Source organism: Cyrtonyx montezumae, unplaced genomic scaffold, assembly GCF_038088225.1.
Source record: "Cyrtonyx montezumae isolate F1298 unplaced genomic scaffold, pur_monq_1.0 scaffold_21, whole genome shotgun sequence".
NCBI lineage: Eukaryota > Metazoa > Chordata > Aves > Galliformes > Odontophoridae > Cyrtonyx > Cyrtonyx montezumae.
The window spans coordinates 2,898,453-2,911,573 of NW_027071948.1; the positions used below are offsets into that span (position 1 = coordinate 2,898,453).

The 13,121-nt window shown below is 50.7% G+C and overlaps 1 protein-coding gene across 4 annotated transcripts in view; it reads right to left on the reverse strand.

Annotated features, from left to right (window-relative positions):
• Window positions 1-13,121, reverse strand: part of RERE (arginine-glutamic acid dipeptide repeats) — a 161,411-nt gene that overhangs the window by 25,216 nt on the left and 123,074 nt on the right. For all 4 annotated transcript variants that reach the window (XM_065737992.1, XM_065737990.1, XM_065737991.1 and 1 more), the window contains one exon: window positions 11,091-11,171. In XM_065737992.1, coding sequence (XP_065594064.1) covers window positions 11,091-11,171 — 81 coding nt within the window. The remainder of the gene's footprint in view (window positions 1-11,090; window positions 11,172-13,121) is intronic.

The window sequence follows — 13,121 nt, forward strand, 5'->3', positions numbered from 1 at the left end:
GGAAAGCTGCGCCGTCCCCGTTCAATCTGCGAAGACTTCAAGTGCAGATGTTATCCCCATTAAAGGAACTACTTCTTCCTCAGAGCCTTCCTTTGGCCAAGGGATTGTCACTGCTCCAGGAAAGCTGCAAATGCTGGAGGGCTGCTGAGCAGAGCGTTTGGGACGTCAGCTACACAACGGACTCGTTCAGCATCAGATGATGCATTCCCAGGGAGAGAACAAAGCAAAAACACCCAAAAGTCAGTAGCTCAGAGAACTTATTCCTCAGATAAGAAGTCCCAGGCACTCTCTTTTCTTCCTCCACTCCAACATGACCTTTAGAAGGATGGGCCTGAAGAGCAGCGTGCCAGGACAGCTGTTTATCTGCAGCCTGCAGGGCTCCCTTCCCGTTCGCAGGGCGGGATGGCACCTAGAGAAATCACACACAACCCAAAGCCCGAGTTTGAGAACATCCCATATCTTCTATACGGAAGTTCATTTGAAAAGGTTAAAGCTATGCTTCAGGAACTTGAAAGAAAAATTAACGCTGGTTTGGCAAAGACAGACATACATAAAACTCAGTGCTCGGTGGCAGCTCACGTAGACCTGTCGTGTACCATTTAAGTGCTGGTACCAGTACAGCACAATCCCTGACTGAATAGCAATGACTCCAAATTGTGTAAACACAGCCTGAGTGCTACGGAAGTAAATGGAGGAGGAGGGAAAATGCTAAGGCAATTTTCACTTAAAAACAATCCCATTCATTCGTCTTCAGCAGCACTATTAAGATGCTCTAAGGAGAACCATTCCCAAGGTAGGCAAGTGGGGTCACCCCTCACGACCAGCACCAGCAGCCTCGAGTCTCCTCCTGCCTCTTTACAACACACACACGCCTATCCAACACAGCTTGCCAAAAGCAAATCCCGTGACAGTTCTGTGATTTACTCCTGGCATGTTTTGTTTAAACACTTTGATTCCGAACACATCTCGGACAGCTGAAGTTCAATCTCTCTGTTCAAATCCATCCAAGACTTCAGGCTCCTCCTTCTCATCCCGTAGCTGAAACCCATTTGCAGCATTTCTGAAAGGCTACAAGTGCAAGACAGATACAGGTGCTTCTGAAACAAAAACACTGCTCACCTTACAAGAATATAAATAATGGAGCGATGGGGAGGAGACCTATGTGCCCACGGTGAGCAGACAAATTCTTTTTAGAAGCTCTCATGCTCACAACAAAAGAATGTTCTAAAGCCAGGCAACAAAAATCCATCACATCAAATGGCACAGAATAAGAACACGAGCTGGAATTGTTAAATCAATACAACTTCAACACAGCACCGAAGGTGGAAAGCCTTTGTCCGTGTCACTTCATCCTAACAAGACGACAAGTCCAGATATGCAACCCACTGAGATATTGAGGATGAATGCATTTTTCCATATCCTCTTTAAGCATCCAGAATGTGCACGTTTTTAATCACTTCTGAATCTGCAAGTTTATTAAATCCCCTGGAACAAAACTGAGGTCAAGATCAAAAAGCCACTTATCTCTGCAAATTACTTTCTTCCATTACCTAAGCCATTACAGGTCGCAAATACATTGCTCTAACACAATGAAAGGAAACCTAAGCAGAAAGCACAGTCCTTGTTGACATCCAAGTTGCAGTGCACACTGAAACACAAGTGGACATGAAGGCCAGAGAGCTTACTGCACCAGGCAGCCAATGCTCAACCTGACGGGGTCGTGGTGTTTTTATGGAGTGCACTCTCCTCCACAGGCAGCAAATAAAAGCACATCTGGGGCTCTCATAAATAACACGCAAGCACTGACAATGGCAGAATCTCTCTTTTCCCCATCTTGGGCTGCTAAATTGAAATGAGGGAGCATCACTTCCAGGTAGGCATCAAAACTATTAGTAGGCAAAACCTGTAACAAGAGAAGCTGGTGTTAAGGTACAGAGAACACCTAGGAGACTTAAAGCAAGGAACAGGAATGGATGGGAAGCAACAGTGGTAAGGGTACAAGAAAAACAAAATAATAAGGGTTGTTTTTCTGGCTCAATGGATTTTCTTTTACAATTGGCAAGCTTTACTTCTCCAGCTCTCTCCTACAGCAGTTCAGGTTATCAAAGACTCACGCTTTGAGCCATAACAAAAGCCAAAAAGACACAATTAAGCTTACCAGAAACAAAGCAATTCAGACAAAGCAAGGAAAGGCAACACCGATGTGTTCCCTGTGCCACATCTTCCTCGCTGGCCAAAAGCCAGGAGTTTTCATTACTGAATTTCCCCCCAACCCCCCCCACAATTTCACAACAGCACTCCCAGGACCTGGCCAGGATGCCCAACTCCTCTCCGAGCTGAGTTGGTGTGAGGTCAGCTTTTCATGAGGTCAAAAAAGCAGCATGTGGAAAGTGTTAAGGCTTTTATGTCGCAGAGGAGGTTCTTATAACTACTACTGTTCAACTCAGAAATCTTGGAGCTTCACAGATCATTAGAGGTTTCTGAACCACGGAGAGAAGGGCAGAGTTAGCAAAATCCATCAGGAGTCCCCGTGAGATGCACTAGTGCTTATCCACCATGGGGCACAGGGCACAAGACCAACTGCACGAGGAAGGAGCTGGTTTACAACCCAGGATGCACCCTCCTTCAGGATTAGGGTCTAGAGGCATTGCACAAAACTGCACTCCATCCCAACCTCCTATGATTTTAAGAAACGTGGGATTTCAAAGGCAGGAGGTTTTGTGGGGAGCCTGCTTTGGTTAGCTGATGTTCAACCAGCAGCTCCAGCTCCAGCTCCACCGCACACTGCTGCTCCCAGCCACGTGCTGCCGAGCTGAGAGCAGTGGGTGCATACCCCAAAGAGTCACTGTTTGCATCTCTACACCCTGCCAAGTTGAGTTCTATCATACTCCTAAGTATTTCCCTTTCAGGACTGTGAGGGAGGAATGGAAATATGCTGTGTTTCAGCTTGTGATGTTAGATGTTGAATTTCTGGGCTTACAGGGCCCAGCATCACCACAGAGTGCCTCCCATTCCCCTATCCCACAGCCCCTTTCAACAGAAGCCACTATTCTTAACTCCTCGTGCTCCGTTTGTTCCACACTCTGCATAATTCCAAGGAGCAATCCCTGGCAAGGAGAAGTAAGAAGAAAAAAAAGAGCAATCAAGCACTGCTTCTTTTTTACAGCTGGTTTGAAACAAAACCGACAAAATGAGTGCATCTGTCTGTAAGGAGTTCCTGTTGCCAAGCTCTCACAGTGCAGCTATAGCAGCTTACTATGGGAGACTGAGGCCTGAATCATGTATTTGGGGGCTGACTTTATGCCAACAGAATGGTGCAGACACACACAGTTCTTATGGTGCCATCAGGGAAGTGACCATTAAGGCCCATGACCTTTGTATATGAAGGCAGCTTGTTTTGTGCCCAGTGTGGCAGGCAGACATGTTAAAAGCACAGCTTACTCCCTGCCAAATCTATCTGATCAATAGGTTTTTCCCACTGCACCATTGTTTGCCCCAAAGGAAAGTGCTCTCTGGAGCCATGCAACCTGGACAGCAGCAATCTGGATGTCCATGATAAATCCCAAGCTGGTATCACCCCATTACATTAGTGTGGTTTTCACCACACCAGACCTGGGGAATGACCACAAAACTTAACATTTCCCAACCCAACTGCCTGGCTGCACATCTCCCTCTATTTCTAGAAACCCATTCCCAAATTTCCTGTTTGCTCCGTACAGGATTTTTTTATCAGTTAGCATTCCCACTGCACAGATAAAAGGCCAAAATAGCACCAGGCACTACCACCAGAAGCATCAACACACTGCTCTTCCAACTTGAGGCCTTTATTGTGCTGTCTCCTTTGCATCTTTCTCCCCCCGAAAGGACAATACCATCTCAGAATGCCATAATAATACATTAAAAATAGCCTAATTTGATACAGAACAGAGCCATCAAGCCAGGTGTGTCTCCCATAGATAAAATCAAGTACTTAACAGGATGGGATTTGTGCAACACCACTTTTAAGTCAATGCACTCCATATGAAGGGCACTGAGACTTCTCCTCCTGCTTAGGCACAACGTTCTGTTTCTCTGAGCAGGTCACTGGGTTGTCTTCTGCCCCAGCTCCATTCCCACCATGCAGCCCATCCAGTAGGGGCTGAAGATCACAACATCCCCGGTTTGGGGTGTTGAGCTAGCACCACGGACAGGACATTTCTGGAATCTTGCCCTATTAAGCTAGCTCAAGAAGCAGGCACCAGGCAGGAGGAGATGGACATTCTTCCCCTAGTTATCCAAGTTTTATGACTCTAACACAGCCCGAGGACAGGGTGTTCCACAAACATCACTGTTGCTTCATACGACTTTTCTATTTTTGCCTTCTGAAAGACATCTTTAAGTTTTCGTTCCTTCAGTCACTAACTGGATGGAAAACAAACAAGAGATTGTTCGGTGTGCAGCGTTCATGGAAAGGAGACCTGCCAAGGTGAACGACTCAGCCATGAAGCCCGGGGACACGGACTCTCAGACACCTGTATTTCATAGCTGAGATTCACAGGACCTCAGGAGCAGTATCTGACACAATCCGACAGCAGCCACACAACAATGGCCTTTTCACACAGGGAAAGATAAACGTGGAATTAAAGGTATATAACTGTTGATGAACCAAAACATTTTGACCAGATTCTCATGCCCTTCATCACAGGTACATAAAGGAGAATTTACAATAGGAAAATAAACAGAACTATAAAAACGCCTCATGATGGTGAATTATGAACAGAGGGTAAGGAACAGGCGGTGCAACCATTAGGAAGAGGCAGAGCAGCATTGTTCTCTCTCTGCTGTTGAGAGAAAAAATGAGACAATACCGTATCAATTTCCCAAATCATTTTGGCTCTGCTCTTCCAACACGTACTCTTCCCTACAAAGCAGTTGTTGTCCTTTTTGGCCCTCTGACAGAACACAATGCAATCGCCTAATGGCCTTCTTTTGCTTGCGACAATCCTTCTCCTCCACCTACCTCTAAACCTTCAGAGAAAAATAAACAGTGGGTTTCAATCTTGTAAAGTAGGAGACAAAAACACCGTGCAAACAGAGCTGATTTATTATCCGTGCTGAATGCAACCCGAGAGCCCTGCTGGCACAGCGAGCACACCTCCTGCTCCTGTGCTCCTCACCGACACGGGGCCCTCCCAGCAAGGCACAGCACGGGTTGAAGGAGACAAGAATATTTACCTCGTACATCGTGTCCAAAGAAGAAATGGGAGGAACAAGGGAGTACTTGCATCAGCTTTCCAGATGGAGACAGCACGGTGCACACCGGAGGGAAACCACAGCGCTTATGTCTCTTTAAGACCTCTCAAAGCCTTCTGGTTTATTATCCAATAAAAGGGTGACATTTGCAGTAGGTTTAACAGTTAAACTCGGGAAAACAAGCCAAGTCGCACTGAACACACAGACTGACCCCCCCTTCCAGGGAGCTGCTTTTAGCTCCGTACCACTCAAACCCATGAACACCTCTGTGTTCTCAGCTCCTCGTAAACCAGCCAGCTCAGCGCTCCGTGCAGCGCTCGGCCGCGCTTGTTCAGCTCCTGGTGAGCAGTGTGAGCTGGGCCGCGTGCGCTCCTCCTCGTGCCGCATTACCTTAGAGCCAAACAGACTCATTTCGGGTCCCTCTCAATCAGCTTGGCTGAAAAAATAACGACCAAAAATGGGAACCCGTTCCCTACGGAAGCGTTAGTTATGCAAACGAGCCGGTGGTTTTATTGCACAGGAAAAGCCAGTAGCTGAGGCCTGGGGCTGTGCTGGGGCTGAGGTGCAGCAGGATATCAGCCCCTCTTTAACACGTGAAGCCCAGGCCCTGCTGTAACAAGAACAAAACCCTCCGTCTGCACCGTGCCTGAGATGGAAGCACCAGCAGCAGTGAGCAGAGCCGGAATGAAAAGGAGCGGTGGCTGTTTATGTTGGCAGTCACTTCAAACTCTAATGGAAAATTTCAGCTCTGCCCGCGCTGAGGCTAGAGCAAGTTATTAAGGAAAAAGGTTCAGCTTTCAAGCAGAAAAGGCTTACGCAGCTCGTCCCTTTCTGAATGCTTCTGTAGCAAAGACAAGTCAGGAAATAATACGCCTGGACCATGCAGTGTATTAATATCCCAGCGTTTGGGGAATATGCCATCCAACAGAAAATATTTCCTGTGGGAGAGGAGAACGGGGGTAATGCTACAGACCCTACTAAGCTCAGCTACTGCTAACTTACACCATCAAATGTAAACACTAAAAAGCCAGTGTAGGGCTAACTAATCACTTCGTGCTCGGGGATTTCACCTAATTACCCCTCTATCAAAGGAGAATGGCTATCTGAACAACGGCACCGAGGGACGATCTCTGCCATACATTTGCCCCCCAGCACTTTGCAGGGGCACTGCAGCCCCAGTGGTGCCAGGAGCACACGCACCCTGCCAGCCCCACACTCCTGCACTGCACTGAAGAGCCACTCAGGAAGCCAATATTGTGGATTATGTAACACAAGATTAAGCATTAATGAGGCAAGAATAAAACTGTTTATCTAAACCTCAATCTAAAATTAAACAGAAGTTTATGCTGAAAGCCCGCAGCGCGCTCACGTTGTCTCCTGACGCTAACAGTGGACAGCTTGTTTAGTGTCAGAAATAAATCCCAACAGCATTTAATTAGGACAGAGGGATTTTACTACTGTAAAAGAGAACAGTCTTCCTAAAGAAAAACTGACGTGTATTTCATCCTTACGTACAAAACAGAGCACATTGCAGGTACTTTGATCTAAGCAAAGCAGCCCGTAGCCGTTACTTTCCCTGATGCTGAATCAAGGCTAAATGCTGAACACTCACCCCATCTGCCACTGCCTCCTGCTAAGGACACAACCAAACCTCACACACCACGAAGATGCCAACGTGCTCAACCCAAGTCAGTGTGCCCACACAAAGCTCCCTGTTCTCCTCTCTCATGTGTCACCCACAGCTTCAGCCTGCCCACAAGAGGCCAGCAGACAATGAGACCACGCACAGCCCTGTACCACAAATCCTCCTCGGTGAGTGCAGGAGGAGCCATTGGAGACCATCGAGGCATTCAAAGAAATGCCATCCCTGCTTTTAAAAATAGGCCAAGAGGTGAGAAGCACTTGGGCCCATTCCCATGAAAGGTTTGGTGTTTCCACAGCCCTCTTCGACTGCAGCAAATGTGACGGCCACCTACTGACACGTTAATAGCCTTAAAGGTACGTACAGCTGCCTGAAGGGACACACGCATGTGCCCCTCTCCATTTCTAGAAGCTAAGGAGATCGAGCTCTGCTGCTCAGAGATACCACATCTACTCCAAACGAGACCACAGAACTCCAGCTAGAGAACAGTCAGCCCATTTCTTCAGGGACCACGGCCTCCAACAGCTCATCCTGTGACACCAGCCTTAGCAGGAGCCTGCACACCTGCACTGGGGGACGAGCCCAGGCCAGGAGCAGGAGCCAGCCCTGATGGCAAGCAAGTCAACAGCATGACTCAGTTTCCTCCTCCCACTACACCCAGGCTCCTGCCTACCTTGCACACGTCACTGGCATGGAGTTAAGCTATTTACAAGAACACAAAATGCCAAGCCCCAGTCTCGTAGGCATGTAAGTCCACTTGTCAAAGGCCTATCAGCACCAGTCCTTCAGAAATGCTCAGATTCAACGTAATTAATCTGAGTAATACTCACTGTAATCACCTAAAGAATTCTGAGTGGAGAACTGTTAACACTTTGAGAATCCTGTATCACCAAGCTTTAGCACATGAGCCCAAAACAGGAAGAAAAAGCATACACCAAGCCAAATGAGATCATTACAAAACCTTCCTGCTAGCTGTTCAGCTTGCATCTCACAACATAGGAATCTAGATGGAAGCTATTAACAAAGACCGGTCCCGTCACAAGGACGACTCCAAAAGTTCCTGGCATACCACGTGGAAGAGTCAGGAGTGCTGCTGAGGGAGCAGGCTACTTTCCCAGCAGTGCCATTCAACTACAGCTGGAGCCACCAGCAGAGAAAACCACCTGGGAGCACGGGGAAGGATGGAGACACAGTCAGAGCTCATTGGAAACCCAAGAAGTTTCAGCCACTGTGCCCAAGCACCTTTTCTCCACTACATCCCCACTTAACACTGATGCAGCCTCAAAGCCATCGGCTTTCCTTAATCAACTTCAGCACTCCTGTTTCAGCAGGGGGCACGCTCAGATAAGAGCTGCTTTAGTTTCTGAGTCTCTTGCTCATAAAAGCTTGAACAGAAAGAATGCTACAGCTGTTTACCCCCGTGCCCACTGGGAACCTCCCTTTCACATAACTGCTTTGAAATAAACTGGGCTAGCACAGACCTCGACAAAAACACTGCTTTGATATGCGGTCATTTTTCTCATGAAGATCTTTCCATGCTGGTGATTCTCTTAAATGTGTTAAATAAGTGAAAACACACAGGAGAAACGTAGGGTCCTGCACACGGTGACTGCAGAGAGAATAAAAGCACAGGTGGAACTCACAGAGGACATCCCTCACTGTTCGTGAGGCCTAATTCTCACTGCTCACCGCAGCCACTGTGCGCTCCCTGCTATCAGAAACACTGCCATGTTAAATCTCTCTACTGGGACTTCCTTCACAGTAACACCAACTTGGTTTAGTACAGGCCTAGCTCCTGTATAGTTCTGTATTCCTATCTTCTGCTAATGCAACGTGCTGAGTGCCAGGCTTAAGGAGGCATTGGGAGGAGTTTCTCCACAGCAAAAGCTGCGTGAGAAGGAAGGCACTGGGGGAAAAGCATGAAAGTAAGGAGACAACATTCAGTGGGTTTTCCAGAGGGGGAGAATCCACGCCTGCCCTCCCTGCAGACTGCAGAGACCAGTTAGGTAAACTCTTAACAGATGAGAAGCTGTACCGACCTACAGCCTGCTTTCCGTGTAGGGCAAGTCACTTCTAGAACGGCCCTGTCTCATTTTCAAGCAGCTTTTGCAGGCCTGAGGATCGCTGGAGCTCTCCTGTGTGCATGTAAACGACTTCACAGATTTACCTCATGTGAATACGGCGGCTAAACAGGAAAATGAGGCCTTTTTTTCCAGCATTTCTGGAACTGCTAGAGGGTTGTTTCATGCTGCAACAGAAGAAGGACAAGCAAAGTGTCTGAACTTATTCTGGTGGTGAAAAAAGTGCAGACAAATTCCCTCCACGGCCTTCCAATTTGCAATATCCCACATAACGAGGAAAAGCAAAGCTGGGTAGTCAGATATTACTACCATCTTTGCTCTGGGTGTCTCGTTACAGAAAAATGGCAATTTTTGTTTTTTTTGGGGAAAAAAAACAGTTAAAAAAAAAGAGTGGGAATTAAAAAAGCACAGAAGGGGACCTATTGGCAAAAATAGGAAAAAGAGATTAAACAATCTGCTGTTGGTCAAAGGTTATTCGTGGATCAGTTACCAGCAGGGTACACCAGCCCGCTCCAAGCCACCAGCACACGGCTCCCAGTTGCTCCGAGTTAATATTTAGTCTTCCCTGCGCTAAAAATGGAGGCTTAACGAAACAAAAATCTAACACTTGAGCAATAACAGCCTGGATCAGATTTCACACCACTTGCAAACCTTTTGCAGAGCCTTAGGCCTGATACCCAAGTGCAAGCAGCAGCAGCCAGGCCGCAGAAGCAGGGTCAGGCACGTGCCCACAGCTCTCAGCTTCACTTTTCCTTTCCTCCCGCAGACTCTTTCTCCCTACTGCAAAAAGATGCGTTATATTTAAAGCCATATTTCACAGCTCTTCTAATTCAAACTTTAAAAAGAGCACTCATGGTCGTCAGTAACTCTGCAATCGGCAGAACACCTCCTGAAGTACGTACTGATTTGTCCTAAATACACGGTTAAGTACTACAGCGAAGAGGAAAGGAGTGCTTAAGCTGTCCCCAATCCAGGCCTTCCTCCCCCGACCCCAACCAAACACTAAAGCCAAGTCTACCCACACTTGTTCAGCAATAAGGTTTTCCTATCGTCCTCCGAGTAACCAGAGACGGGCTGAGGCACCCCGGGAACCACTGCACCCTCCCCTTCAATCTGATTCATGGCTCCCATTAACCATTTCCCGACGCGGGGCTGTGATATCACAGCACCACGTCACACCAACGTCCTGGGAAGCGAACCGACGCATCCCATGGTGTGTCACAGGCTTCAAAATATTTTCACAGGGATGCTCCTTCCTGCTGAACATCCAGGTTCCACAAAGAAAAAGAAAGCAACACACAAAGAACAGCCTGAACGAGCTCATCTCCGTCGTGCTTTAAATCAACACCTTCGGCATCGCTAACGTTAAGCGCTGAAATACGGTCGCTCTGCCCCGGTTTTCACCGAGCGCTGTCTGCCTTCTGAATTCAGAACAGACACGAGCACTGCCCTCCCAAACCCTCCTGGCAGCTGAACGACACCTGCAGCACAGAAACCGAAGCTTCTAGAGACGCCGGGCGGGCAGCACTCGTGGGAAGCGAACCGGATTCCTCGAGGCTTCCCAAAGCACGTCTCCCCCCGTGGGAGTCACCCCCTGCCCCCTGCCCACCACCCCCTGCCCACCCCGGGCTGTGCAGCAGAACCGGGCAGCAGTGGAGCTGTGTGAAGTTGGAGGCAGAGAGAGAGCAGCTGTGCAGCCCAAGTTCGGCGTTTGCTGCCCGCACGCTGCAGGAGATGAGGAGTTAAAGGCACAGGTCGGGGAGCAGCAGCACATACCTCATTCTTCCAGATTCAATTAGATTCTGTTTTGGTTTAGGCTTGCTTTAATTACCCGCTGCCATTTGAGCCCGACTCGGCGACATAAACGTATTATCCCCTCATAATGTCAGAATTTAAAATTAGATTTGCTCTCCAGAAATACACTCCGTGCCGCCTGAATGACTTCGTCCGGCACCGACTCCTTTACGTAACGCCTTTCTCGCGCTGAAGCCCTACAAACAGCCCCAAAAATCACGGCCGCCTTCCCTCGGTGTTCCTCCCCCACCAACGCGTTCAGTCGGGCTGGGAAGGGAACAGTTCCGTAAGCACCGAAACAGCAGCAAAAGGCGAACGGCACGAAGTCTGGGTGTACTCACGGTCTCCTTATTCGGAAGCAACTCCTTTCGGATCCTGAAGAAGTTCTTGCCGTACTGCCTCAGCCCCTTAATGAACCGTTTCTGCGATAAAAGACAACAAAAAGGGCACGTCAGCGGGGGAAGGCAGATCGCACCCGGAGCGGCGCGGCAGCCCGGGCAGCGAAACGCACACGTACGCAGACGGGGAGGGCCGACGGCTCCGCGCAGACACGGCCGAAATCGCACCGGGTTCCCTTCGCCGTCCGGTTTCCGACGGCCGCGGCTCTGAGCGCAGCCGGTGCCGCAGCCAGCGCCGTGCCGAGCGCGGCGGAGCTCCGCTTCCCAACTCGGAAGGAGCGGGCGAACGGCGAATGCGCAGCGGCGATTTCCCGGCGAGAAAAGTGATCCGAGCCCGCGGCGACAGGGCCGGCAGCCCCGGCAGCCCCACCGGCACAGCCCGCGGCTCCCGAGGAGCCCCCCCCCGAGAGCAGCCCGGGGCCGAAGGACGAGGGGGGAGGAGGGGGCTCCTGCGGGCGCGGGGAGGGGGAGCGCGGCGATGGCGGGCGGCGGCGGAGCGGAGGGCCGGGCCGGGCGGGAGGCGGCCGCGGGCGCCCAGCATGTGATCGCGGCGGGGCTGGGCGGGTGCGCCGCAAAAGGCGGCCTGGATCGGCCCGGCCCCCCCGGCCCCGGGGAGCCGGGAAGCGGCGGCCGTGCGCGGTGCGGAGCTGCGCTGCCTCCGCCCGAGGGACCCCGCGCTGGGGGACGACTGCCCGCAGCCCCCGACGGTGCGGATCTTAGCGATGCTACGCCGCAGCGCAACCATGAGACTGAAACGCAGCGCCGCGTGCCCCTGTCCTGAAGGGCCGCAGCTCGTGCCCTTGCCCTATTAGGGCACACATACTGGCACATAGCAACTCCTGCAGGAGGGCGGCCCGGCCCCATCGTGGCAGGGAACGAGTAATGGCCGAAGCAGAAACGCGGCTCTCAGGTTGGTTTAGTGCACGTTGGACCGCAGCTCCGTGCGTGCCGGCAGGTGACACGGGGTGTGGGGGACCGCGCAGGGCCCCGTGCCCCTCCTGTGCTCCCAGCACCACGCGCTGCCACCTCGCGTCTGTCATCCTGCAGATCTGCTCCTACGGGGATCTGTCCTCGCCTAACCCTGACCCTCCAAACCAGTAGGGCTGCAGGGAGTGCCAGCAACACGCCTGGGGCACGTGTGTGCTGGGAGCTTCCAGCCCCTTCCAGCCTGTGCTCACACCCACCAGGCACACAGCAGCTGGATTTGAGATCAGCAGCAGGAGCGAGGACTGATGGCAAGGAAGCAGCTCAACGCAGGCAGAGAGCCCCAGAGCGAGGCAGGAGCATCCTGCAGCGAGCATCCTGCTGGGCATTTACCATGGGGAAGGCCTGCTCCCTGGGTGCACCTGCCCTGCTCTGTGCTTCTGGGTGAGCAAAGTGGCAGCGGCCACAGGGAAAGCCGAGGAGCCCTCCTGCCATTCCCACATCCCAAAACAGCACCAGAATCCCCATCTGTAGCTCACTGCTTAACAAGCACACCCAAAAAGCAGCTCCATCAACTTCGTCAGAAAATCTAAAACTTAGCAAGGCCTGGCTTACTGCCTTTTTAAGAAGTGTCTGACTGGACCGTCCAAGTTTTCCTTCCTGTTCCAGTCCTCCATTAATTCAGGCACGGTGTTCAGTTCTCCCCCTGCCTGCAGCAGCAACAGCTACTGCTTTCCTGCAGGTCAGGCACAACACAGAGCGCTCCCAAGCGCTTTTAAATATCGAAGAACCGAATCGTTACCACATCAGTGACCTGTGGCTCTCCCGTGTGCCATAAAACAGGCAGCCTGGCAGCTTAGATCTTCCCTTCTCTGCACAAACAACATGCCACAAATGTCACGCCTGCACCTCGTGCACCTGCCAGCACCAGCACTCCTGCAGCACCGCCTTACGCCTACAGATGCACAAGAGGAGAGCTTTGGTCAAGGAGAAGCATCCCTAGGGCACAGCTGTGTGAAAACACAACTTCTGCACTTTGAAAAAAATGAG